General features: G+C 60.3%; 1 protein-coding gene across 4 annotated transcripts in view; it reads right to left on the bottom strand.

The window, feature by feature from the left end:
* TBCD (tubulin folding cofactor D) overlaps positions 1 to 26,158 on the bottom strand; it is a 124,640-nt gene that overhangs the window by 19,251 nt on the left and 79,231 nt on the right. For all 4 annotated transcript variants that reach the window (XM_072939948.1, XM_072939947.1, XM_072939950.1 and 1 more), the window contains 8 exons: positions 23,281 to 23,310; positions 18,627 to 18,712; positions 13,262 to 13,342; positions 10,183 to 10,256; positions 8,779 to 8,896; positions 7,690 to 7,750; positions 7,169 to 7,191; positions 3,278 to 3,309 (listed from right to left, as the gene is read on the bottom strand). In XM_072939948.1, coding sequence (XP_072796049.1) covers positions 3,278 to 3,309; positions 7,169 to 7,191; positions 7,690 to 7,750; positions 8,779 to 8,896; positions 10,183 to 10,256; positions 13,262 to 13,342; positions 18,627 to 18,712; positions 23,281 to 23,310 — 505 coding nt within the window. The remainder of the gene's footprint in view (positions 1 to 3,277; positions 3,310 to 7,168; positions 7,192 to 7,689; positions 7,751 to 8,778; positions 8,897 to 10,182; positions 10,257 to 13,261; positions 13,343 to 18,626; positions 18,713 to 23,280; positions 23,311 to 26,158) is intronic.

Raw genomic sequence — 26,158 nt, 5'->3', positions numbered from 1 at the left:
CACGGCCCGGCCCTGGGGGCTGCGTGGGTCCTCACCGCCCGCGTGACACGGGGTGGCCTCTGCACCCCAAACCTGCACTAAGACGGAAACAGCTCAGTGCTTCCCTGACTGAACAAATAACCAGCATTTGCTGAAAAAACTCTTAACAACAGAAAATGCAGGAGAAAAATGGCTGCTGACATTCGGGTGGCCAGGAGCGTCCACGCGGACACCACAGCTGAGCGTCCGTCCCCCAGGCAGCAGCCGGGGGAGTGCGTCACTGTCCCCCGGGGACCAGGGACAGCCAGGGCTGTCAGCAGAAGCGAGAAAGCCAGCCCTGGACAGTCTTGTGCGAGCTCAGAACTCTCCCGACAGGCGACCCCACCCCCTCCTCACGGCTCCTGACTCGGCCTGTCCACGACCAGAGACGTGGCCCTGCCCAGCACGAGGTCCCCGCAGGCCGGAGGCTCACGTCTGAACAGAAGGGGGATGAGCACAGGTCCTCCTGTGGCGCTCGGCCACCACGCGCCGTCCCCTCCTCGGCACAGCCAGCTGCCAGGGCGCCGCCCTGTGGCAACGTGGAACCTTCTGCTCTGGGGATGTGAAGCAGCTCGTTCCGAGTTTCCTCTGACGGGCTAGATGCCCCTTTCCAGTTTCCTGTCACTTCAGACAAGGTGGCCACGCACCCTCCATGGACACAGGGCCGCCAGCCCCCGACACACTCCGGGTGTGGAACCCCAGGGATGACCCATGGGACAGAAGACCTGCACATCTCTGACCGGAAGAGACACCGCCCTGTGGCAACTGGAAACGGCTGTAACACCCTCCCTCCGGAGCAGGAACCCCAGCAGCAGGGCCGGAGGTGCCGACCACAGTCTCGGTCGAGGGGGAGGGCTGTCCCCCCACGGGACAGAGAGGCCCGTCCCCGGGCACCAACCCTCACCCCCAGCAAGGGCCGCGTCTCAGCGCGACTGCATATCTCGCCGGCAGCTGCGAGGCGTCTGCAGCCTGTGAATGGCGACTTCCCCCCCACCTGCCGTGCGCTACCCCTCACCCGTGTTCTGTCTGCGGACTTGAAATGTGGTGCGTTCTTCCACTCAGCAGGTTTTAACATCCACTGAAACTATCTCCTGTTGCTCGTCTTGAGCTGTAGAGCTGCTGATCCTGGTGCCTGGACCTGCTCCGCTGTTCTGGGGAGGGGCTGGCGGGACCACGCCGAGGGGACAGACAGACCCGGACCAGCGAGTACTGACTCTGACTGAAGCTGGGGCCGGGAGCAGGGGGCTCAGGACACTGTTTCTCTCGATTTGTATTGATTGAAAATTTCCCAATTAACAGGTTTTTCAGGGACCAATGTGATCCTATAGTGTCTCCTAAAATGTTTTCCAAGTCTTTAAAAAATTTTTTTTATACTCGTGTTTTGTTAACCAGAAACTTAGTTTTGGGCGTGTGTGCAGTAGAGATACAACTGTGTTCTCTTCCACGAGGCCGTCGTGACATCCCCGGCACCCCGTGAGCTGCCCTCCTCACCATGGTGGGAAAGGCGCCCTTCCGTCACAGGACACGCCCCGTGCGCCATCACTCCCGCTTCCCTGCTCTGTCCTGCCGTGTGTGCGCCTGCTCCTGAGAGAATGCCACTCTGCTCTGAACAGAGCAGTCTGCAGGGTGTCGTGGGGGCTAGAGAATCCACACCTTGTTACCATTAATACTTCCCTGGGATATCCACCCTGATGTGAACTCTGAGTGTATTTTATCAAGTTAAAAAAAACAGCACGTGAAAAGACCTGCAGCATTCCCAGCCTCCAGGGAAACAAATTTCCCACAATGAGATCACGACCCGCTACCAGGACAGTGGAAATTAAAACAGCGACAACGTAACTGCTGGGAGAATGTGGAGCAACGGGGGACTCTCGAGCCTCGCTGCTGGGAGCGGAAAGAGGGCAGACACTCTGAAATGGTCTATCAGCTTCTCACAGAACGAAACACACTCCGACCACCCGACTCAGCAATGAAACTCTTGGGCATTTAGCCCTGAGAAATGGAAAGTTATATTCACACAGAAGCCTGCACGCAAATGTTCTCAGCAGCCTCCTCACAGCAACGGAAGCTGGAATCAGCCCAAATGTCCCTTCCTGGGCAAGGGGTTAAAACAAACTCAGGTGCGAACTGACAGCAGATGAGAAACCACCACCTGCGTGGACCTTGGGGCACCACGCCCACGGACAGAGTCCACCTCCAACAGTGACAAACCACGTGACTCCATCCACATAACGGGCTGGCAAAATGCAGAGGCAGGCAGCGCTCCGCAGGCAGGGGATGGGGGGGCGGGGACAGGGATGAGGGCGGGGAGGTGAGGGTGGGGGGCGGGAACAGGGATGAGGGCAGGGGTGGGGATGGGGGAGGGGTGAGGGTGGCGGTTGGGGGCAGGGACAGGGGTGGGGGCAGGGCAGCTGCACACCTCGAGGGGCGCTGGCAGGGCTCATCTAAGACTCTGGGAGGCAGAGGGCCAGCAGGTCAGGCAGGAAGACGACCACAGAAGGAACGGGAGACCCAGGGCAGGAAGGAAGGACAGCCACGCGCACCAAGGGGCCGGAAGGTCAGGCCAGGGTCCCCATGGGCACCCAGGAGCTCAGGCTGATGCCAATAAAGGACCTCGCCCTGGCAGAGGAGGGCAGGCGTGGTAAGGACCAGAGATGCCGGCCCAGCCACCCTCCGCATGCTCACCAGTCCCCGCCCCGGCCAAGCGGACCCATCCTGTGGTTGCCCAACCGTCACCTCGCGACCCACCCTCCCCTCCCAGGGTGAGGGGCTTTCCTGGACCCGGCCCTGCAGAACCGGCCCAGCACCTCCTCAGCAGGGTCCTGGGTTCTGTAGCAGGTTTGGCGGAAAAGCTTCAGGAGATCAGACATTTACAGGTTGGGAACTTTTGAGTTCTCTGCAAACACTTAAATATCATGTGAAAAAAATGTTCTCTGCTCTACAGTTACATTTAAACATTGTACCGAAGAGGAACAGCAGCGACACCCCTAACAGGAAGGACACCTCCGTTCACCCACCCCAGCCCAGCCGCTACTGGAATTTATCAAAACCCACAGGCGCTGAAATCGGAGCCTCAAGTGAACACACCGCGCAGAAGCAGGGGCAGGGCGGGTGGGAACTGACGAGAAGACCGCCAGCCACGTGCCACCATGGACAGACACACTCAGGAACCTGCGCGTCACTGAAAAAACCGACGTGACCGCCCCTTGGACCTTGTTCCTCCCTCGATGGACCGCAGTCTCCCGTCACTCAGACCTACCTGCTTGCCTCATGAGTTCTCCTCCGAGACCCCTGAAAATTAATGAGAACATTCAGGATTAAATCTCTCATTATATAACAACATAAAATATCCTCACAAACTGACAGACGTAACTTCAGGTATGAACTGCTTGTCGTGAAAAGACACAGAAACGTGGTCCCGGGTCCTAAGGTGGCTCCTCTGGTCCTCGGTCTTTACTGGACGCACGAGCGCTTCCTGGTGCTGCTCACATCATTCAGCCACACTGACAAATTCCAAACACTGTTCAACTCTTACTTTGTAAAAACAAAACGCACTTAAGGCACCAGAAAGGCATTATCCAGCCAAGGAGACACTGCTCTGAGGTTCTGCCGAGGACAGGGCGGGGAGGGAGCGGTCTGCCCTGGATGCCCGGCCAACACCTGACTCGGGCAACGGGAAACAGGTGGGCGTGACCCCAATAAAGTCCAGACAGAGGACCAGGGTTCAGGTTTGCCCTCCTGCCTTCAAATGAGAAAGCTGGCGAAATCTATGAAACGAGGCTCAGATGCTGGGAAACAGGTGCTGGGAGGAGGAAGGAGCAGCCAGAGCTCCAGAGCGCTGAGCACGGCCAGGTCCACGTGCAAGGAAAGAAACCACCTGAGCCCTGCAGGGGCCCCTGCAGGAGAAGGCAGGACACGTGCGGGGGCCCCGGTCACACGCGGCATTGGCACGTCCTCAGAAGGCCAGCCTGTTCTCCACTCAGCAGCTTCCTGAGTGGACCACGAAAGGCTCCAGCCAAGCTCGCCTGCCCAGCGCCCACTTGGAAGCGGCAGCCAGTGCTGCAAAGGGAGCTTCACAGAGCCCAGGCCCAGCGACGAGCTCACAGGGCCCCCAACTCCGAGAAAGCCAATCAGCGTGGCCATAGCCAAAAGCACCCAGGATGGCGGGCTGGGCAGGCGAGGCCACCAGAGTGCCGTGAGCTTCCGTGCGCCCCCAGGAAGGGGAGACATGAAGATGACACAAACGGGACTTCAAGAAATAAAAATCGCAAATCTGAAAAGAATTGCACTGAACACAATTAATGACAAGGACAAACCCACTATAATAAAGTTTTAAAAAAATTAGAGTTTTAACAAGGTCTTGCCGCGAAGAATGCTCAAAGACTAAGGGGTCATGTTAAAGTGACAGCAGAGTCCGTTCAAACAGGCTCCTGGGCCAGACGTGGGGACCATCTGAGCTGTGAGTGATCACAACACAGGACACATAGGAGAGAGCAGGGTAGGGGCTGTTCCCACCCACAGATCCCAGAAAAGGAACGTAGAAAGCCCCAGTGGGACCTTCTCGGGCAGGGAAGGAAGCGCTGGAAAGAGGGACCCACTGGCAGGTCATCCATTAGCCACGGGGGCGCCTCCACGTCGTCCCTGAGGCCAGGGATCACACTCGGCACCTCACTAGGGGACAACTGTGGCGGCATGCCTCCTGTGTCCACGCCAGCCACGCAGTGGGAGCACCAGGTCTAACCGAGGGGAACAACCCCGAGTGTGGAACACTACACAAGGCAACTGGCCTGAGCTCTTACAAAGACTACCATGAGAAGCACAAGGGGAGGACTGAATGCACGAGACACAGCGCGCGAACACAGCAGGTCCTGGTTCGGGGTGGGGGCGACAAACAGCATGAAGACGACCTGGAGGAGCCGAGCTCACAGTCCGAGTTCACTGGGCTCTCCTGGCCACAGCGGGGACACTGTGGCCGTGCGTGGGGACACGCAGGTCCCTGTTCTCGGGCTCTGAAGTCTAGATCACTCTCAGGCTCTTTAGAGCCTGAGACACCAAGCGTCTAACTCACTCTCCGTAACGAAGAACAAACACAGGGAGAGACACACGACCGAGACGAGGCACACGCCAAGTGTCAGTAACTGGCGAAGCAGGGGAGCGCGAGCAGGTGCCCGCAGAACTCGTCTTCCATTTCACTCAGGCCGTGATTCTTCAAGGTGAAGTGTGGGGGTCAGAGACACCCTCCCCAGGGAGGCTGTTCTGAGCACGGGGGTCGCAGAGAACGCAGCTCCGAACGTCTCTCAGACCACTGAGCAGCAGAGGCAGGCCCCACGGAAACCACACAGACCCGACTCCCAGGACACCAGGCAGCCTCCCAAGGGCCAGGACCGATGGTTTGGCTCAGAGGGACCAGAGCACAGGGGTGGGGGCCGTACTGACGGCCAAGGACCCGGGCAGCTCGACGTCATGTCCCGAGTGCAGCCCACACGTCCTGTTCCCAGATCAAGACCATTTCCATCTCCCCACAGCTCACGCTCCTGCAACACATTCGTGCTTCTGTTCGGCAAACGGCCCATCGCTGCTCCTCCAGGAGGCCTGATGCTGCCAGGGGACGTGCAGGGGCTGGGACGCAGTCACCACAAGCAACGAGGCCACCATGCACTCCAGCGTCCCAGGGATTTCCACCAAGGGCATCCCAAAGGGACGCTGTCCAGAAGCAGTCGCCCTCAGAGCTGCCGACGGCCTAGGCGAACCAGGCTCCACCAGCTGCTCCTGCCGAAGGGTCCATGCAGACCCATCTGGGAGGTGCTCACCACCCAGGGCCGCCCGAGGGAAGGACAGGCACGCTGACAGTTAAGTGGGGGGACGACACCACCAGCGTCCGAGACCCCAGCCCACTCCGCACCGACCAGGGAGGGTCCTGACAGACAGGCCGGGTCCCCGAGGCTGCAGCAGGCGGAGGAGCCCGCCCGCATCCACGCACTCAGCCGCAGGGAGGCCCACGTGGCGGGCAGGTCCGGCCATCAGCGAGCAGTCTCACCACGGGCAGACTTGTCCCGGATAGGGACTCTGACGTAAGACAGGAGACGCAAACTCAAAGAAGACCAACTTTAAGCTGTAAGCACCGGTTCAGAACAGCCCCAGATCAGCAAGGGCAACGCTAGCTCGCTGTGAGGTCACCGTCTCAGCACCGCCCCACGCGGCCCCACACAGGGCCGCGCACGGGGAGGCCGCACAGGCCCAAGGCTCCAGGAAAGCAGGGAGAACGACGCAAACACGGAGAGGGGTTGACGACTGAGCCCCGCACAGTTACACCAAGAGCTCAAGTAGGAAAACGAGAAGGCGAGCCACGGACCGGGAGAAAACCCTGGCAAAACGCGTGTCCGCAAAGAGCTCCCCTCCAGAACATGCCAGGAGGGCGGACAGCTCGGCAAGAAGACTGACCATGAGGTTTTCTTCATGAGCGAAACATCTGAACACTCACTTCTCAGAAGGTGGAGGGTGGCTGGTCAGCACAGAGGTGTCAGGTCGCCAGGCCCCGGAGAAACGCAGATTAAAGCGGTGATGAGCGACCCCCACCCCGAGACACCACGCACCGTGTGACCCGGCAACACCACCCAAGGTATTCGCCAGGGAAGACGAAGACGCGCCCCTACTGAGACTCGTGCGCCAGCATTCCCAGCAGCTTCGTCCCCAGATGCCCGAAGCTGGAGCAACCCAGAGGCCCATCACCTGGGAGCAGACACACCAAGCACACACGCACCAACCACACAGAGGACACAGCCCTGCACACACGCCAACAGGGGGAGCCCTGGAAAACACGCTGAGGGAAGAAACCAGGCCCAGAGACGCCACACTGTGACCCCCTGAGTGAGACACTCAGAAAGGGCGGTGCAGGGGGAACAGTGGGACCCACTGTGAAGGTCTGGGTGGGCCATCCGCAGCCACCGACCCCATCAGACTCCATCTCAAACCAGCAGGCTTCGCGCCACGTCAGGCCAATGTCAGCGGAGTTCAGAGTCCCTGCCACGCGGCTCGTGGCTCCTCCCCCTTGGAACACGAGCACAGATGGACTCGGCTGGGCAGCTCGAGAGGCGCCCGCATCCTCCTCAACAGGACACGAAACCTCCGACCTTGGGTCTGCGCGGCTCACCTGTATAGCTGACGATCACACAGCTACAAAGAATTGAAAGGCACTTAGTTATTTAAGTTACCAGGACTTTTAGAACTACAGTGTTACGTTAAGTCTCAAAATGAAAACCAAGAGATACAGCGCTTCCTGGGGTGGAGGGGCTGACGGGCCCAGTTTGCTCTCACCCTGCCCTCTGGGAGCCACCTCATGTAACCCTCACAGCCCAGACCCTCCTCCCCACACCTGGAAAAGAAGCCAGGCCTCAGACAAAGGAGAAGAGAGACCAGCCGGTGAGGGACCTGGAGGACCCGTGTCCCGGCCCCAGGGTCCAGTCCGTCCAGTGGGGGGCCTGGAGGACCCGTGTCCCGGCCCCAGGGTCCAGTCCGTCCAGTGAGGGGATTAGGCTTGGGGTCCAGTCAGCCCACAGCCCCAGGACTGCCCCTCAGGCTTCATGGGGCCGAGGAGGGGAGGGCTCGATGGCAGGCAGGCCCCCAGGATCCAGTGACCTCGTGAGAGGGGCAGCCCGGCTGTTGGACACAGACCTGCTGGTGAATCTGCTTCAGGCCCTGCACTGCCTCCTCGTCCAGGAAGTTGGCGACGGGCCTGTGGGGTGAAAACACAGCATCTGAAAGACCTCAGCACAGGCCCGGCGCCTGCCCTCCCGGCTCCCATCCCGGACACGCCTGCGGGGCGTCCCCTAGGGCACGGTCAGCACGGACAACGGATGGTCTGCGGACAACAGAGACAGTGCTGTGACGAGGACAGAAGGTGCGTGCTTGGGAGCTAGGACCCCCAGGACAGGGAGCAGCCTGGCTCCCAGCTGCCCTGGACTTGTTCTGGAAGAGAAGTGACCAGCAGCCTCACTGCCCCTCGGAACCTGGACTTCGGGGGGCTTCCTGCATCCCCCTAGCTGAGAAGACTCACTCTGGCCCAGACAGTCTGCACAAACCATGCGGCTCACGCTGAAACCTGCCTTCCTCCGGGAGTCTGGGATTTTGGTCCAAGGCAGGCAGAGAACCCACAGGGCCAGCCCCCTCTCTGGGGACATACGCTGTCACACACACGTGGCACCGGGGGTTACAGGCTCCAGCACGGTGCCCAGCCAAGCCCACCGCGCTGCTGCACCCGCACACGGCGTCCTTCAGGTGGGCGTGGTTGTGAGCCTGAGCCGCAGGGCTGGGGGCAGGAGCGGGGTGCACGTGGATCCCGCGGTCACCATGGCCCCAGGGAATCCCTTCAAGGGACAGGAAGCAGCTTAAAGTACAGTTTCCCCCAAACTGGAGTTCGAGGACCAGGGTGTAGACATCAAAGTGAGCTGCGAGCTTCTGCTTCTGAGGAAAAGTCAGCTGGAAGGTCGAGTGAGGAGGCAGAGCAGCTGTTTCAGGGAACACGCTCACGGGCTGGCCTCCCGCGACCCCGCACCGCGCGTCCTCATCAACACCAACGTCGCCAGGTACAAAGGCTCCTGGGGGAAACTGTGCGGTTTATGGCTCTGGGATTTCGGTTATAAAAGTGACAACTAAACGAGCACACGGAACGTACGAGCTGCTCGACAGCAACTCCGAAAACGCATCTCTGCTCTCATGACCTCTCTGCCTGGGGAAGGGGGCCGGGCGGGGTCGGACGCCTACCTGCCCTGCTGATCGGCCAATCTGCACAGGCTGCGGGCGACCTGGGCGCAGGCGAGCACGGCCCCGTGCCGAGTGTGCAGGTCTGGGCTCCGCGTCATCTCCAGCAGCTGCGGGAAAACTGCGCGGGACATGGAGATGTCGGACCCACAGGCTGGTCCCGGGGCGCACACACCCGCACAGCGACCTTCCGGGACCGTTATCTCAACAATCAGGACCCACGTCTCCACAGCTGCCCTCCGGCCACAGGTGGCGGGACAGCGAGCAGGGAAGTGAACAAGGAGATTCCAGCCCCCAGCGGCGGGCATCCCCCCCCACCGCGGCCGGGACCCGGGTCGGTGATGGGGAGAACGGAGCCGGGCTGCGGGGCCTGGCGGACACTCAGGAGGAGCCACTCTCCAGCTCAGCGCCCAGGGCGCCTCCAGGCCTCTGCGCCCAGGGGCAGAAAGCAGAGTCATGGACCCTCACGGTCTGGCGGGCAGAGTGCAGCCGAGGAGCCGCACCCACAGCGGCTCGGCACTCCCGGCCCCCGGCCCCCGGCCCCCAGCCGGTCTCCACTCCCCAGGTGCACAGGCTGCGGAGGCAGATGGTGTCCGGGCCGGGAGAGGCCCGCACAGGCTCAGACGTGCAGCTGGTGTCGGCTAGCGTTTAAGAGCTGGGGAAACGCCTCCCCAGGGGCGGCCAGCACTCCTGACCGGGGGAAGTGCCCCCTTCAGCCAGACAGCAGGACTACCAGTTACAGGAAATGCAGGGCGAGACCCCTGACGTTAGTTTAATGAGTAGGCTGTGAAGCTGGAAGGGCCCTCAGGAGCTCCAGATCTTCACCAAAAACCCGAGAGTGGAAGTAAATCGGTAACTTGGAGTGAAGGACCGCGACCCAGCCGCCAGTTACGAGAGGGGCCGTCAGCGGGAATAAGTTCAATTTCGGAAAAGTGTGTGTTGTCTCCTGAACCGAAATCAGATGCTTACTCATCTGAGTAGGAAAGACACAATGGGACAAGTACGGGTTCTTTCCTGACAGCACAGGCACGCAGTCACCTTGGGTGGCGGGTCTGTTCTGGAGCAGCGAGCCCGCCTGCTCAGCAAACCCACCAGGGCAGCAGCGAGCAACACAGCGAGCGAGCAACCCAGCGAGCGACCCAGCGAGCGACCGCACTCGCCGCTGCCGCCTCGGGGCTGCTCCTCAAGGGCACGCGACACGCAGCACGAGCCCCGCTGGGGCGGACGGGGACGGGGACGCGCAGGCCCCCAGTCTGCGCTGCGTCCCTGACGAAGCCCCGGCCAGCTCTCCACACGCTGCTCCGCCCGAGAGAAACCCCAGGCCCTGAAGTCAGTGGGGGCCGTCCTCGGCCTCCTGCCGCGGGTGCGTGTCTGTGGCGCACACGCGTGTGCCTAGGGGGCACCTACCATGCTGAGAGGTGTACTCGGGTGCTCGCTGGGCAAGGTTCTGCAGCGCCTTCGCCGACAACTCCCGGATGACCCTGCGGGAAGAAGAACCGTGAGCTCCCCGTTTCGAGGATCCTCTATTAGTTCAACCACAAAGAGAGGACAGTGCAGGCAAGCTGTCGACAGGCCACTGAGTCAACCACCAACGAAAACAAACACACAAATGCACGAACGAGTAAGAACCACTGCCTGTCACACGTGAGGGACAGAACTTATCAAGAGGACGCACCTCATGCAAGCCTGTCTCAGGACGCAGCTGACACCTCCATGCAGCTGGAGGCAAAGTGCGTCCCCACCCCTGCCCCCCAGGGGTGCAGCAACGCGAGTGCGGAGAGCGGGCCACAGTCTGCGTGGCCCCACATGACACACAGTAGGCCACGTCACATCGGCACAAATGTTTCCAACCAACACCCAGCTGCCAAGTTCTTCACACAGAACAGAAGGGGGACCCCAGGACCAGTCACTGAGGCCCCCAGTGCCCTCCCAAGCCTGACAGGGGTCAGATAGGGTCTGACAAACCTTGAGCCCCTCCTGGCACGAGAATTCAGGAGGCACTGCAGCGAGTTCCAGGAGGTAGTCACCTCCCCAAGGGAACAGACCAGGACAGAGAAAAGCAGGCAAGGGGTGGCTGCACGCCGGTCGCTGTACGGTCCAGGCATACGCGCCCCAGACAGCAGCACATGGAGGATGGGCGCACCGCCGCGGCAGGAGACCCCGCCTCCTGTGCCTGCCCAGGCACCTCGACGCCCCCAGACCCGGCTTAGGCGTCTGCTTCCGAGAGAAGCGTCCAGCTCTTCAAGACAGGGAGGTCTTGGTGCCAACAGCCCACTCAGGAAGCCACTTCTGAAGACCGAGCGACCAGGCCTCCAGCAGAGAAAGCCTCGCGGCCACCAAGACATCAGCTCCCCTGGCCGGCTGAGCCACAAGCGCCCCAGTCAGCGCCCTCTGGGCGGGCCTTCTCTCTCTGAAAATACCCTATCGCCTACATGTCGGTGCGCCTCTGGGCGAGAGCCTCTTTTCTCTTTAAGAACATCCTGTCACCTAAAACCATGAAACTCTCGAAGAAACCAAAGGGGATCAGCTTTGTGATGAGAACTGGCCATGATTTTTTTGGCTATGGCACCAAAAGCACAGGCAACAAAAGTAAAAATACAGACACTGATGACAGATGAACAACAGGAAAACAGGAGACAGCAAATGTAAGACTTCTGTGCCCCAGAGGGCAGGGTCTACAGTGAAAAGGCACCTACGAAACGGGAGAAAATGTCTGCAGGCCACGTGCCTGGTACGGGAGCAGCACCCAGGACACACGGAGACTTACAACCCAACGAAACAACGAAAATCAAGGAACTGGATTCAAAATGGGCAAAGGACCTGAGACATCTCTCCAGAGACGACACACAGGCGGCCACCAGGCACGTGAGGAGGGGCCCAGCAGGGACGCGCAGTGAGGGGTCTGCCACCCGAAACCCATTCAGAGCGATGCCAGAAAGCAGCAGGGGGTAACAAGTGCTGGTGAGGACGCGGAGAAACCGGAATCCTCGAGTGTCGCTGCTCGGAATGTAAAATGGTGCAGCCGTCATGAAAAACAGTATGGTTTTTGAAATGAAAAACAGAACTCAGCAGTCCCGCTTCTGGGAATACCCCCAAAGAACTGAAAGCCGGGTCCCGAAGAGATGTTTGTGCACCACGTTCACAGCAGCACTTGTCACAAAGGCTAAGATGGGGACGCAGTGCGCGTGCCCCTTGATGCAGGAGCCTATCAGTGGTGCGGTCCAGCCCCACTGGGACAGTGCTCAGCCATAAGAAGGGAGGAAACCGTGGCACAGGCTGCAGCGGGGTGGATGCTGAGGACCCTACGCCGAGTGACCAAAGCTCGGCTCCTTAGGACTCCGCCGGAGATGGCAAGAGGAGCCGGTCACAAAGACAGAAAGGACGAGGGGCTGCAGGGCAGGGGTCAGCGCTCACCGGGGACGCTCAACTGGGGAGCTCCAGTTCTGCGAGAGGAAGCCGTGCAGGGCACGGCCGCGCAGGACGCGCTCGGAAAGCGGCCGAGGTAGGCGTTCTGTGCGCCTCGCCACCGTCAGACGGATCTCACTCGTGTTCATCTTGACGTGTACGTTGTTCGGGGTGAGTACGTCTAACAGTCAGAAAGTGCTCGAAAAGAAACCCAAGACAACGGACCAGTGCCGCTGAAAAGTGTACTCTCAAAGCAAACAGCACCGACCAGTGAAGGATGTTTGTGCAGAATTCCCTAGCGCTCCCCACGCCCCGCGAGCCACACGTTCACCGGGAAACTGAAGCGACCCGCTCGTGAACGCTGGGCACGTATCTCCTCACGGATATAGTCCAGGTCAAAACCAGAGAAAGGCAGAAATATCCACCTCTGAAGAGTCCTGAGATAACGAGGTCGTAACGGTATTCTGCGCATCCTGGCCTTCGAGAAGACGCAGCCGTGCTGGCGTGAGGAGCTTCAAACCTGACCGCGGGGGGGACCAGGCGGCGCTCCCCTCCACCCCGAACACTTCAGCTGAAACACACTGCCGCGCGTGAGGAGGAACATCTCGCAAGCCAGGATTCTGGACACAGAGCCTCAGGCTACACACAGCCTCAAGCGCTTCACCCCTCGGAGCCTCCAAGGGGCTGCACGTGCACAGTGCCGTTCCGGCCCAGACACCGGCCCTGCCCTGAGACCTGTTCACCACCTGGGAAGTGCACAGACCCCTTGAAGCAGCTGCGTCATCAGGGCAGAGCGACAAGGCCGCTCGGCGCAGGGGGACTGAGGCTCCTGCAAGCGCAGGTCCTCGTCCTGAGGGGCTGCCCGCCCGCCCTCGCTGGGGACAGACCACTGACCACACAGCCAGCCTGAACACTGGGACTTACACTGCTTCTCAGAAGTCACCTTAAACATGAAACCTACAATGACAAAACATACTCAAGGCTTACAAGTGCAATTTAATTTCCCCTTTGGGGAAAACAAGTCAGAATTTCTGTGTGACAGGAAGTCCACGTAGGTGGACAAGCAGAGACACAAACCTACCTGTCCCAGTGGCTGATCTTCATGGTCACCAGGTGGTCGATCATCGGCTGCGTGTACTCAGGAAAGCCGGCAATAAACATGCTGGAAGAGAAGCGACCGGAGGACATGAGACCGCGGAGGAACAGTGCTCACGCTGCCTGAGAGGCTGCGAAACAGGAGGACTACTTTCAAAAGCAGTTCGGCAGCTTCTTTTTACAAAGCCACAGAAATCCCCTTGTGAGCGTCTGTCCAGGCACACACTTCGCACGTGCGTCCCCGTAAAGACTCCTAAATAAACGTGCAAGCAGAACATCTTACTCATCAGAGCCCGAAACTCTAAACTACCTCAGTGTCTAGAGCAGGCGGACTCTCAGGCAGACAAGCAGGACGGAAGCGGAGTGCTCAGGACCACCGCGCCAAGGGAAAGGCCCCGAAGCAAGGGGCCCTGCCTCCTGGCCCCGCTGGCGAGATGTCCCACAGAGGGTGTCCGACAGCGGGGCCCCCACGTCTCGGCAGGGGTGCTGGCTACCCCACGGGTGTGCGGCCAGCACTCGCGGAGCTGCCCGCTTCACGCACGGACGGTTGACGGAACGTAACTACGCCTTAAAGTTACATCTCGTGAAAATACCATAGGAGGAAAAAAATAATCTCCAAGCTGGACAGGCCTTTCTAATTATGACTCAAAACTCAGGAGCCAAAAGAGACTGGCACATCCCAACACGTAACAACAACATCAAAATGCTTCCAGGAAAAGCACACTATAAAAAAGCCAAAAATACCGGCAAACGGTATCATCAAGGAGAGACTTCTTTAAAATGAAGGAGTCCTTTAAGATCAATAAAAAATACTCTCGCCCAGTAGACAGTCATCAACACTCACAGAAAAGAGAGACACAGCTCGGTCAGCCTCCCCCAGTGGGAAACGGAACGAGGGCCTCTGTCCGCCGGTCAGACTGTCCGACAGCCACGGCAGGGGTTACAGCCGCCGCCGGGAGCCTGGAGACAGCGCTGCCCTGGAAACCGGAAACGCAGCCCCCCTGGCCAGCGACCCCACTCTTGTCAGTCACCCGGACGCAGCCACACGGGTGAGAAGATGCACAAACTCCAACCTCACACCGCTTTACAGCAAAGGCTGGACGAAGCCAGTGGCAGGAGGAGGGTCTGCAGGTCACACTGCGTCCAGGAAGGGAGCGCAGGCGTGCGCGGGGCAGCGTGCGCAGAGCCGCCTCCCCCTTCCCCGGCGGGGTGTCCCGACACAGGCAGACCTCACTGCGCTCTGCGCACACTGAGGTCTGCGGCAGCCCCGCGCCGAGCTTGCCCCCCCCCTTCCCAGCAGCACTTGCTCACTCTGTGTCTGTGTCACATTCTGGCAATTCTTCGATATGTCAGTTCTTCAGCGTTATGATGCGCTACGGTGACCCAGGGTCAGTGATCTCAGACGTCGCTACTGCGACTCCCTGAAGACTCAGGTGATGGTTGGCATTTTTTACCAATGAAGTATTTTAAACTAAGGTGTGCTCACTGCCCGTGTAGACATAACGTGACTGCAGTCTCGGCAGACCGCAGCAGCGTAAACACAACCTTCGTGCGCACCGGGGAGCGGCCAGCTCCAGGACTCGCTTTAATGCGGCACCTGGCTTACAGTGGTGTTCTGGGCCCGAACCCACAACACCCCCAAGGACCCTCTACTGACACGCACCGAAGGTGTTCCGACCTGCCGTGCGCACCACTCCGTGTGGGCAGAAGGAAGGCAGCCAGCACACCCGATCTCTCGGGAAGACACAAGAACCTGGGGATAGCAGGGACCTGGGGGGAGAGGTGAGATGGACTGGTTTTCCCTAAATGCCTCCTGCACCTTCTGAATTTTAGACCAGGCACGTGTACCACTTCCACATCTTCTGAACCTGCCCCATCCTCACCCACAGAGCCCCGCCGTGACGTGACCGTCACCCACATGCTACAGGTGGGGCAGAGACAGGGTGGATGGCACAGCCAGCCAGGGGGCGTAAGGTCCGACCCCACCCAAGCCGTGGGTGGGCACACAGTGTGCACACAGGGTGAACGCGGGCGGGGGCGCACATGCTGCAGGCGTGAGCGCTGGGGGAGCTGAGCCAGGCACGTGAGCACCAGAAAAGCAGGGGCTTCTCCAGAAGCGGTGGGACTAAGACCGAGTCAGAAGGAAAAACAGAAAAGTCAGGAGAGGGAACACACTGCCGGAGTTCTGGAAACAGAGGAGCCGAGACGTGACCCCTGATCCCAAGTAACCTGCCAGCCTGGCACCACCCAACAGACCCCTGCCCTGGCCGGTGGCCCAGAGCCGCGAGGAGTCCAGGAAAGCAGGCAGGGAAGCCGGTGGCCTCGAGGCAAGAAGCAGACGGAGGCCAGCTGGAGAGCTCCAGTCCCAGCCCTGCACCAACAGGGGCGGACCCTGGAGAAAGCGCGGACGGAACCCCCAGCCCAGGCGGGTCTGTGCCCGGCCTAGTGTGAAGCGGGGGGGCGTCCGCCACAGGGCGGAGGATGCTGGGGACCCAGGGGGTGCGTGGCTGCGGGCGGTGGGAGGGGTCGGGGCGCGGCAGCCAGGAGGCATGGCTCGTCCTGCGCCCAGACCAGTGAGGGCTCCTGTGGACAGTGAGGGCTGGCAGGGGTGACGGCGGAGCGGAGAAGCAGAGTGGACGTTTGAGGGCCGCTAGGGACACAGAAGTGACAGAAGTAGGTCAGTGCCAGATGCGGGAGCGAGAGGAGGAGAAGCAAGCAGCTGGCCAAGTGGACGGCGTCCTGTCGCTGAGTCAGGAAGAAGGAACGTTCACGTTGCGGTTTCCCTAGTTTGAAGAACTTACAGGACAGGAAAGCGCAAAATGACTGGAAAGCAAAACAACGACAAAACGCATCTTCAGACGGACACACAGGATTGCAGATGCCGCAACCAGCTCAGGAGACTCAAAAGCCACACGGCGTGAAGGGCGGCCAGCACACCCGTCACCCCACGAGAAGCGAGACCGCCTGCACTCCCTCATCCAAATCCCGGGAGCCCCACCGCCACCGGCGGGAGCGCGGAGAACCGCCACCAGACCGCGCACCACAGGGTTCCCGGAGAGCCACGCACCACAGGGTTCCCGCAAATTCTAGGGACAGAGGGGGCTCAGAGGCCGTCAGGGCTGAGGCACGAGACCTCCTGGCGGGACGGAAAGCACCCCGTGCTGACAGCAGCACTGGTTTTGCATCTGCCAGAATCCACGCTGCAAGTCAGTGGATTTTACTGTATGTGAATCACATGTAATAAGTAGGTGAACAAAAACGAAGTTGATCTTTAACAAAAGGTTCTGCTGAGGAACGTGCAGGACACGGAAAGGCCAAGCCACCGACGAGGAGACACCCCGCACGTGACGTGCCTGAGAAAGGACCTGTGTCCAGAGCATGGGAAGAACCTGCAAATGCTCAGCAAGAAGACTAGCCCAGCAGGCAGACAGGTGACGATCGGCCAGACGAGCCGCGCGCGGCGCACGGCGTCCCCGGTCCTCAGAACGCTGCCACAGGGCGCCTCTGCCCACCGGCCAGAAGGGAGAAGACCAGACGGACGCCAGAAGGCCTGGCGGGGACGTGGGGCAGCGTGCGGCCACTCTGCAAAACCACCGGACACGGCTTACACGGTCAGGGCCCAGCCATCCCACTCCTGGGTGTTCACCCGGGTAACGGAAGCACATCCACAGACAGACAGGCTCGCAGAGGGGACAGCCTGCATGTCCGATGCTCCCGTCTCCCAGAGGGGCAGCCACACGTGGGCCGAGCTCCACTCAGCAGTGCCGTGAGCCCCTCGTGCTCAGCATGTGCCAAGCCGAGCTCCCGGCCTCCCCCAAACCCAGGCGCTCCTCTCTCACAGGCGCCCCAATACCTCCGCTCTGTGGTCCCCAGGTGCCCTCACCAGGGGACCCAGTCCCTGTGCCCCACCCGTCCCCCCACCTCCTGAGGGGCCCCGACTATCTCCTTGTTTCCAAGGAGCCACAGGGATAGGTTCAAAGTGCAGATCTGACCATCAAACTGGGTTCCCTGACTCAGGGCACCCCCAGGCCAGCTCTGGCCCAGAAGCCCCACCGCCTCAGGCTGGGCCTGCTGACTCTGGGCCCTTCCCTGCAGGGCTGCCCACCCTGCCAGGCTCCCTCTGCAGCTCCCTCTACGCCGCTGTCCCGGTCGACACCAGGACGTGGGGAGAGCCCTGGGCGCTATGGTCATGGTGCAGCCTGGTCCCCACGACCACCTCCTGTCCACACAAGTGTGAAAACACAGACAACACATCCCACACGAGCCCTTGACCAGCGCGGAGACCTTGGCGACAAGAAAAGACATCAGGGCTAAAACCCGTGAGTTCTTTCACCCGTGAGACTAGGGAAAAGGCGGGAGATTCTCTACATAAAACATGTGTTCAAATATTAACAATTAAAAAATGGAATTAGAATAGGACAAAACTGTTAAGGCTCAGAAGGCCATTAGGATGTTTAGGAAAGACGGAAAGGATGCCAAAAACAAAGACAGTGTGTTTGGTCAAAGGTTTGACCTCGCCTGGGAAAGAGACCAAATGCTGCATCTAAAAAAACATCTGCCCACGCTGCTTATGAAGAGATGTGATTTCCGCGTGGTCTGCACAGCGGGGCCGGGGCCCTGCCCTTACACACGCGATGTTTAACACCTTAAAAAGAGCACCTCGTGTTCTTGCCTCGGCTGAAGGCAAGTCAGCCCCTCGGGAAAGCCAGCGCTGCAGCGGCTGCCGACGCCCAGAGGGCCCTGCCCCCTCGTGCGCCACGGGACCCGCAGCTCTGGCATGACCTCTGCGCCCGCCGTCAAGGACATCAGGGATGCGGGGTGCTCATCCCTTGGCCTGACTTCTCGAATACCTGCTCCACACTCCTCTCACACACGAGCCAGAGGGCACTCCAACTCGGGGAGACCGCTGTACCGGAGCCGGAAAGGAGGCACAGATTCCACCTGAGTGGCGCCACGCCCTCGTGACCCGCTGGAGCAGCGGCCGCGCAGGATGCAACGCTCAGTGGGTCCCGTGAGACCAGGCCCTCGACAGAAACGGCTGGCGAAGAGGCCGATTTGAGAGAAAAGCAGCTGCTCCGGAAAGTGCCCTGAAACCGTCTGCGCCTGTTAGGAACGGAGCACACTTCCCAGGAGCAGACCCTGCGCCCGACCCACGCGCACTTCGTGAAGCTGCGTGCTCTGTGCACCCAGCGGGAGGCAAAAGCTCGAGACCGTTCCCAATTCCGCTTTTAACTCTTCCCGTACAAATTGTATTTCCTCTCAGTGGACCTTCTAGGATGAAGAAACCGAACGGTGGAAGTTGTCTGACTCAAAAAAAAAAAGCACATTTTACGACGACTATTAAAGCTTACCTTATATCCAGGAAACAGTTAGACCTGTTACCAACAGCGAAGTAGTCAGCTGCGGTCAAAATATCGATTCCGTGTGGGAAGATGCCCTGATGAAAAAGCAAAGTGGAAAACAGTGACGGAAATGATTCTGCCGAGAAAAGGCATTTTCCGAGTTCAGCGATCACATGCACAGACCTCACACCTGTCGACAAAGAAGCACGATACAAACCAGCAGCTGAGACCGCGAGCTGCTCGCCTGCGCTCACCAGTGACTCTCAGGGCCAGTCTCCTGCCTGCCTCTCCGGCTGCACTGGGCTAAAGCGACCCGAATCACTTAGAAGATTTTTTTCAAAGAACTCAAACATTTTAACTTTAAAATGTTGTAAGAGGCCTTTCTTTAAACCACACACCATAAAAAGACACGTTTCAGCAGAGTTAAAGCTACTGATTTCATTCAAGCCGTGCCCCACCGGCAGAAGGACCCCAGTGTCCCCACCCCCACCCCCGGACAGGCCAGCACCTGCCTGGGCTGTGAACCCAGATGAGAGCCCACCCCCCACGACTGGCAGGACAATGAACAAGGCATCCATAGGGGCACCATGTGGGGGCCTGGCAGCCAACATCCAGAAGCAGACTCTGAAACGGGGTCAGGAAGCAGCGCCCTCACCCACACCCAGGGACACATCGAAGTTCGCAACTTTTTATTGATACCACCCTCTGGCAACAATATTTGAAAATCTAAAATCAAAATAAATAGTTTTCTAAAAAGACAAAAGACAAACTTTGAGCCGAGGAGTGAACACCACGCAGCCATCAAGCACGGAGGGCGTAGGGGCCTGGGTCCCGGGCGGCCTTCCTCCCCCTGAGCAAGCATGAAAGGGCAACGCCCACCCCCCTGGAAGAGAGAGACACACACCGCTAACCTCCCAGCCACCTGCCTGGCTCGCAGGGGCACCAGCTCCCACAACCAGCTCCTGGGTCAAGTGACATATGAAGAACTGAACCTGGGATCAGACCCCAAACTGTCCCGTGGAACCAGGTGTGTCCCTCACAGACACATCAGCATAGGAGGTTCAGTTCTCAGGTGATACGTAAGGCCACCATGCCTCCGGACACAGCTCAGTGCAGGGTGGGCCACCACACCGACCACCTCTTTGCTTGCGCTCTCCCAGGCCCACCCTGACTGGCCCGAGGCTGAGTTAGAGCAAGGCCACCGCGGTCACGGACGTGGCGCCCTCTGCTCCACCACCCAAGCCTGCACCCCGGCCAGCGCTCAGACGCCTCCAGACTCCCCAGGCCCTACTCGATCCGGCCACTGGACACGGGAGCGCCACGTCTCCACCCAGATGGCTCGCTGCTGTGGGGAGGGTGAATGGACAGAGGTGCCTTCTGTTCCAGCAAATCCCCCCAAAGGTTTCTCTGGGAAGCAGAGGCGCCCAAGACCCCAACAGGCTGGAGGAAGCCTGGATGGTGAGGTCAGCCCCCAGCCCCACACCCCCCCCACCAAATTCCCCCTCAACACCTCGTCACTTAAGTTGGCCAAAGACAGGCCAGTGCTTGCACCCAGGAGCCCGGAGGACATCCAAGCCCAGGCCACGGACCAGCGCCTGCTGGTGACCCTTACTTGCTCTCAGGCCTCCCCACAGCCACCACCCACAGCACCCGCCCTCCCCCCAGGCTCAAATCCTGGCCTGCGGACCTGACATCCCCACATTCCTCTTCTTGGCGGGCAGCAGCTACTGCCCTGACAGTGCAGCCTATGCCCCAGGGGTCAGCCTCCTCCCAGTAAACGGTCCCCACCCCCGGGATCAGCCTCCCCCAAGTGAACGGTCCCCCCCAGGGGGTCAGCCTCCCCCCGGGTGAACAGTCACCCCCCAGGGGTCAACCTCCCCCAGGTGAACGGTCCCCACCAGGGAGTCAACCTCCCCCGGGTGAACGGTCCCCCCCAGGGGGTCAGCCTCCCCCGGGTGAACGGTCCCCCCCAGGGGGTCAGCCTCCCCCCGGTGAACGGTCTCCCCCAGGGAGTCAACCTCCCCCGGGTGAACGGTCCCCCCCAGGGGGTCAGCCTCCCCCCGGTGAACAGTCACCCCCCAGGGGTCAACCTCCCCCAGGTGAACGGTCCCCCCCAGGGGGTCAGTCTCCCCCCGGTGAACGGTCCCCCCCAGGGGGTCAGCCTCCCCCCCGGTGAACGGTCCCCCCCAGGGGGTCAGCCTCCCCCCGGTGAACGGTCCCCCCCAGGGGGTCAGCCTCCCCCGGGTGAACGGTCCCCCGGCTACTGGCTACTGGCTGTTTGTATCATTCACTTATCTATATGACTTCTAGAATCCTCTTGTCAGGTTCTGTTTTTAAAGAATGAGATTTTAGGCTTGAATAGAATTCATGTTTTAATTTGGGGAGAACTAATATTTTTATATGATTTAAGTTTTCCTATCTAGTAATACAGCATTTCTTTTTAGTTATTCAGACTTTTCTTCTTTTATTTCCTTTTGCAAAGTTTTCAGTTTTTATCATAGAGTTCTGATAGTTCTCTTGTATTTATTACAATGCATCTTATCATTTTTATCATTAAGTAAATGAAGTTCATTTTCATTGGATTTGGCCATTGTATAGGAGTTATTTATTTTTTGTATGTTTTTCTTCTATCTGGTCACTTTACTGAATTTTCTCAGGGGGTCAGCCTCCCCCGGGTGAACAGTCACCCCCCAGGGGTCAGCCTCCCCCCCGGTGAACGGTCCCCCCCAGGGGGTCAGCCTCCCTCCGGTGAACGGTCCCCCCCAGGGGGTCAGCCTCCCCCCGGTGAACGGTCCCCCCCAGGGGGTCAGCCTCCCCCCCGGTGAACGGTCTCCCCCAGGGAGTCAACCTCCCCCGGGTGAACGGTCCCCCCCAGGGGGTCAGCCTCCCCCCCGGTGAACGGTCCCCACCAGGGAGTCAACCTCCCCCGGGTGAACGGTCCCCCCCAGGGGGTCAGCCTCCCCCCGGTGAACGGTCCCCCCCAGGGAGTCAACCTCCCCCGGGTGAACGGTCCCCCCCAGGGGGTCAACCTCCCCCGGGTGAACGGTCCCCCCCAGGGGGTCAGCCTCCCCCCGGTGAACGGTCCCCCCCAGGGGGTCAGCCTCCCCCCAGTGAACGGTCCCCCCCAGGGGGTCAGCCTCCCCCCAGTGAACGGTCCCCCCCAGGGGGTCAGCCTCCCCCCGGTGAACGGTCCCCCCCAGGGGGTCAGCCTCCCCCAGGTGAACGGTCCCCCCCAGGGGGTCAGCCTCCCCCCGGTGAACGGTCACCCTCCAAGGCTCAGGTAGACGAGGACTAAGTGACACCCGAGGACCCGAGGGGTCAGCAGCCTCCCAGCAACGGAGGAAGGTCGTGAGTCTGCGGGCATCTTGCAGGGACAGGCACACCCGCAGAACGAGGCGGCCCCAGCAACCTCCGTGTGGCACGAGTTCAAGCTCAAGAGGGGGCAGCTGGTTCCCTCTGCTTCCGTGACACCCAAGGATTCCCATCCTCATTCGGACCAATCAAGGCACCAGTTCGGCCACAACGCTCTTTCCACACTGAACACCTTGCCCCACGCACCACGGCTCATAGCACAGACCTCCAGCCGAGCCGCCCTCCGGCCACCCCTCTGCAACCCAGCAGGGTCCTCACTCAGGACCCCTCCCCACGGTCACCCTCCACAGGCCTGCCTGGCCTGAAGCCCGCTCCCCTCAGTTGCTGGGGAACTCCAATCAATACCAGGGCCACATGGACGGAGGTGCCCTGCCCACGCCCGGCACCCACACTTCCGGGAACTCATCCCACCGTGAACCAAACGTCAGCCCCGCGGAAGCCACGGCAGGAGCGCCAGCCCCTCGTCCTGGCTGCTGGCAGCCCAAGAAGGACGAGGAAACCCAGAGACACAGGCCCCGGTTCAGGACAGCAAGGCCAGCCCTGCTGTGAGGATCCCGACAGACACGGGGCCCCTGGGAGACAGTCCCCGCTCACACACTCGCTCCCGGACGCCAGGCAGAGAGTCTGAGCGTCCTGTGCTCCTCTAAGGGCTCCTCTGTCAGCCCGCCCTCCCGGTGGCCCTTCTGCCCAACTCCTTGCGGCTCCGCAGCCTGGCTCCTGTCCCCGAGGCCGGTCCCTGCTTGTCCCAAGCCATCGCCGGCTCCCATGCCGTGACACTCCCCTCCAGCCCAGACCCCTCCCCGGCACCCTTCTGATCAGGCCTCAGCTCTGCCTCCACAAACCTGACCTGCCACTGGCCTACTAGCCGCATGCAGGCCACAGGCCCCGCGCAGTCGTCACACAGCGTGGTGACTGGGGACGACCGGCGGGGAGAGGCTCAGGGCCAGGCGACAGCGGCAGGCGGAAGCTGGCTCTGAGCACACGGGGGCAGGCGGGGGTCACGTCCTGCCTGAGCCAGGCTCCTCCGCCACCCCCTCCAGGCCGTCGGCACCGGCTTCTGACGCACGTGAAATTTACTCACACGTCCAAGTTTCCTGTCGAACAACCACTGACCGTCTGAACCTGTGTCACACTCAACAGAGTGACACTATGAGTGTCTCTGTGATCAGAAGTCACCGTGGGAACCACTAGCTCATTCTCGGTAGGGTTTTACCCACGTTGGTAGCGTTAGCACTTCCACCTCTGCGCGCACGGGGAGTTTTAGGAAGAAGACTTAAACAGGCGGGCGTACCTGTCTCCCCACGTTCTCCTGGAAAGCGGCCTGCAGGAGAGAACAGACAGGGTGGGGGTTAGGTGTGCGCGTGCCGGACGTCACAGGTAGACGCATAGCAAGGCCAGGGTGGGACAAGTTACCACGACCATAGTTTCTAAATAAAGGTCTTCACAGCTGACCACCCTGAGCCTCCAGGGTGGCTCCTCTTTCTGCTTTCATGTCCCAGTGGCCTTTAAAACCACACCCTATGAACTCAAGTTTATAAAATCAGACGATCCTGAAAAACGGCCTTTAGCTGCAAACAAGCTTCACACCAACGCCTCATTCAAGGCCCTGGATTAAAAACAGGAGCAGCGCCAGTCCGCTCGGTTAACTAAAAGCCCAAGACCCATTTTCCTGGGGGTCTGTGACAGTCGCCTGCAGGATGATGATGCGTGAACGCCAGGTCTCCACGCGCCACTCACAGGCCACAGCACGGCTTTCAGAAGGTCGAAGCACGAACTGGGAGTGAGGTGCCCTCGGGTGGACTTCTTGCCTCTGACACAGCCCCACCCGAGCAGCCAGAGCCAGCACAGCGAGCCGCCAGCTACCAAGTGAGTGGGGCGAGCGGCACGCAGGACACGACCTTGTCACCAAGAGTGTCTCCGGGCCAGGTCAGAGTGTGGAGGTCAGCGCTGCCGCTGCTCCAAGGAGCACGGGGTGGGGGATGACTGTGCCTGCAGGTGCAGCCCCATCGCCTTGGGTGGGAGCCGGACCCACGAGGACGGGCAGGAGCTTCCCGGGAGCAAGGTCGTAACCCCCAGGACGTTCATGTCAGCACGGTTCACCACTCACCCGTGGGTGCTGGGAGGAGCACGTGCAGGTGCTCACGGGGCATCAAGAAACTGGAGCGTGAAGACCCCACGTGACATTTAACGGTGCACCCGACATGCCTGGCCAGTTCCAGGGACAACCGGACACCCAGCCCTGCCATGTGCTGTTCTGCAACTTCTGCAGTAAACTCAGAAGCGAGACCAGCGAAAGGCAATGGAGAAAAGATACAGTGTCAGCTTACACAGCACGCAACACTTGAACGTATTTACTGTTCAGGTGACGGCGTGAAGGCGGAAAGCACAAAGCACAAGCCCTGGAAGGCGACCCGACGCCACGGCAAGAAGGCCCGGAGGACGTGGGGGCCGAGACGGAGGGACAGACACACGTCAGGGGCGCAGGGCAGAACAGGGCGAAGGCTTCAGGATCGAGGGCCGCACAAAGAACCCTGGGCCCGACACAAACAGGGCCCACAAGACCAAGTCTGCCCACTGCCTCCTCGGAGCTCACAGTCCCGCCCCAGGAAAGGCCCCGCAAGAGGCGAGCAGGCAGCCCGCAGGCCCCCGGCTGGAAAGCACAGTGTCCGACCACTCGCCGCGCAGAGAAAGGACGGTGCCCGCGTGAGCCAGGGCGGGGGCGGCACCAGGCACACTGCGCCCCACACCCCCCGAGAGCAGGAAGCAGCCTCCCGTGAAGGTCCCCTCCCGGTTCCTCCTGCCAATGAGGGAGACACACCTGCGCACTTCTCCCTCAGCCGCTTCCTTAAGCCTTCAGGAACAACTGCTTCTTTCTCTAAAAGTTGCGCGTGAACAGCCTGCTCTGGTTGCTGCGGGGGTCCCACTCTTAAGAGACCCCTGGGTGTACAAGTTAAATTGACTGCGTTTTTTCTCCTGCTAACCTGTCTCGTGTCAATTTAATTGTTAGACCCACTGAAAGAACTCAAGAAGGAAGGGGTGGGATGTCCCCTCCCCGACAACCACACACATTTCACCGAAGAGGACACAGTGGTGCACATCACACGAGAAGACGCTCCGGTCACCAGCCGTCAGAGACACCCCCTCACACCTCGTCAGAGCGACTGAAGCAGAAACAGATTGTAAGTTACACCACCGTCAGGTAGGGTCAGGGTTAGTCGGTTGGCTGAGTGTCTGAAAACCAATTAACATGATACACAGCATCAGCAGAATAAAGGACAAAAACCACACGACCGTCTCCAAATCTCACACCCACTCAAGACAAAAAAAAAAAACTCCCAACAAACCAGCAAAACTTCCTAAGCCTGCCAGGCAGTATTCACAAAAAACCTAGAGACTGACTGCTGTCCCCCGACACGGAGAGCAGGGCAGCTCAACCAGAGAGACACGAAGGCTCCGGGAGTGGAAGGGAAGTGAGCTCTTCCCCAGGCCCGATGACGGGACCCTGTGAGCAGATCAGACACACACACACACGTGCACACACACACGCTCGGGGACCAGGACGCGAGGGTCCACGTGAGAGGGCCGGGATCTGGGGGTCCATGTTCCACAGGCGGTGCTGGGGCCCCGGGAAGCGTGTCGAGCAGGAGTGCCCAACCGGCCTGAGGATGGCGGGGCCAAGACACAGTGGTGACCACGACGCTGCCGTCCAGGCCGGGCCGCCCCGCCGCGCTCCCCTCACGGAGGAGGGAGACAAGGGCCCACAGGCTCAGCCCCTTGTGCTGGGATCCCCTGCAGCTGACCTCACTAACCGCTCACACGGGCCAGCTGTCAGCCACGGCCCCCAGCCCTCCCAGCCTGTGCGGAAGCCCTCCCCTCTGGGCAGGAAGGCCCTGGGGCCCACCCAACATGACACTGATGCCCCACGTCCCACCTCAGCGGTCTGAGCGCACCTGTGTGTCCTGACATCACGTCTGCCACCGAATCCACGCCCTCTGACCTAGCCAGGCATACAGTCCACAGCACCTCTTCACAGCCAGACTTCTGAGCTGCACCCACTGACACCTCGGACCCTCCTTTGCCACTCGTTTTTCACAAGACACAGACAAGCACACAAATCGTAACTGCCGTTCGACAAGTGATCACAAAGCAACTGACTCTTCAGTCTCCTC

This window comes from Vicugna pacos, chromosome 16, assembly GCF_048564905.1.
Source record: "Vicugna pacos chromosome 16, VicPac4, whole genome shotgun sequence".
NCBI classification, from domain to species: Eukaryota; Metazoa; Chordata; class Mammalia; order Artiodactyla; family Camelidae; genus Vicugna; species Vicugna pacos.
Note: the sequence above shows the minus strand (reverse complement) of the source record. Positions and strands in the feature narration are given on the sequence as shown.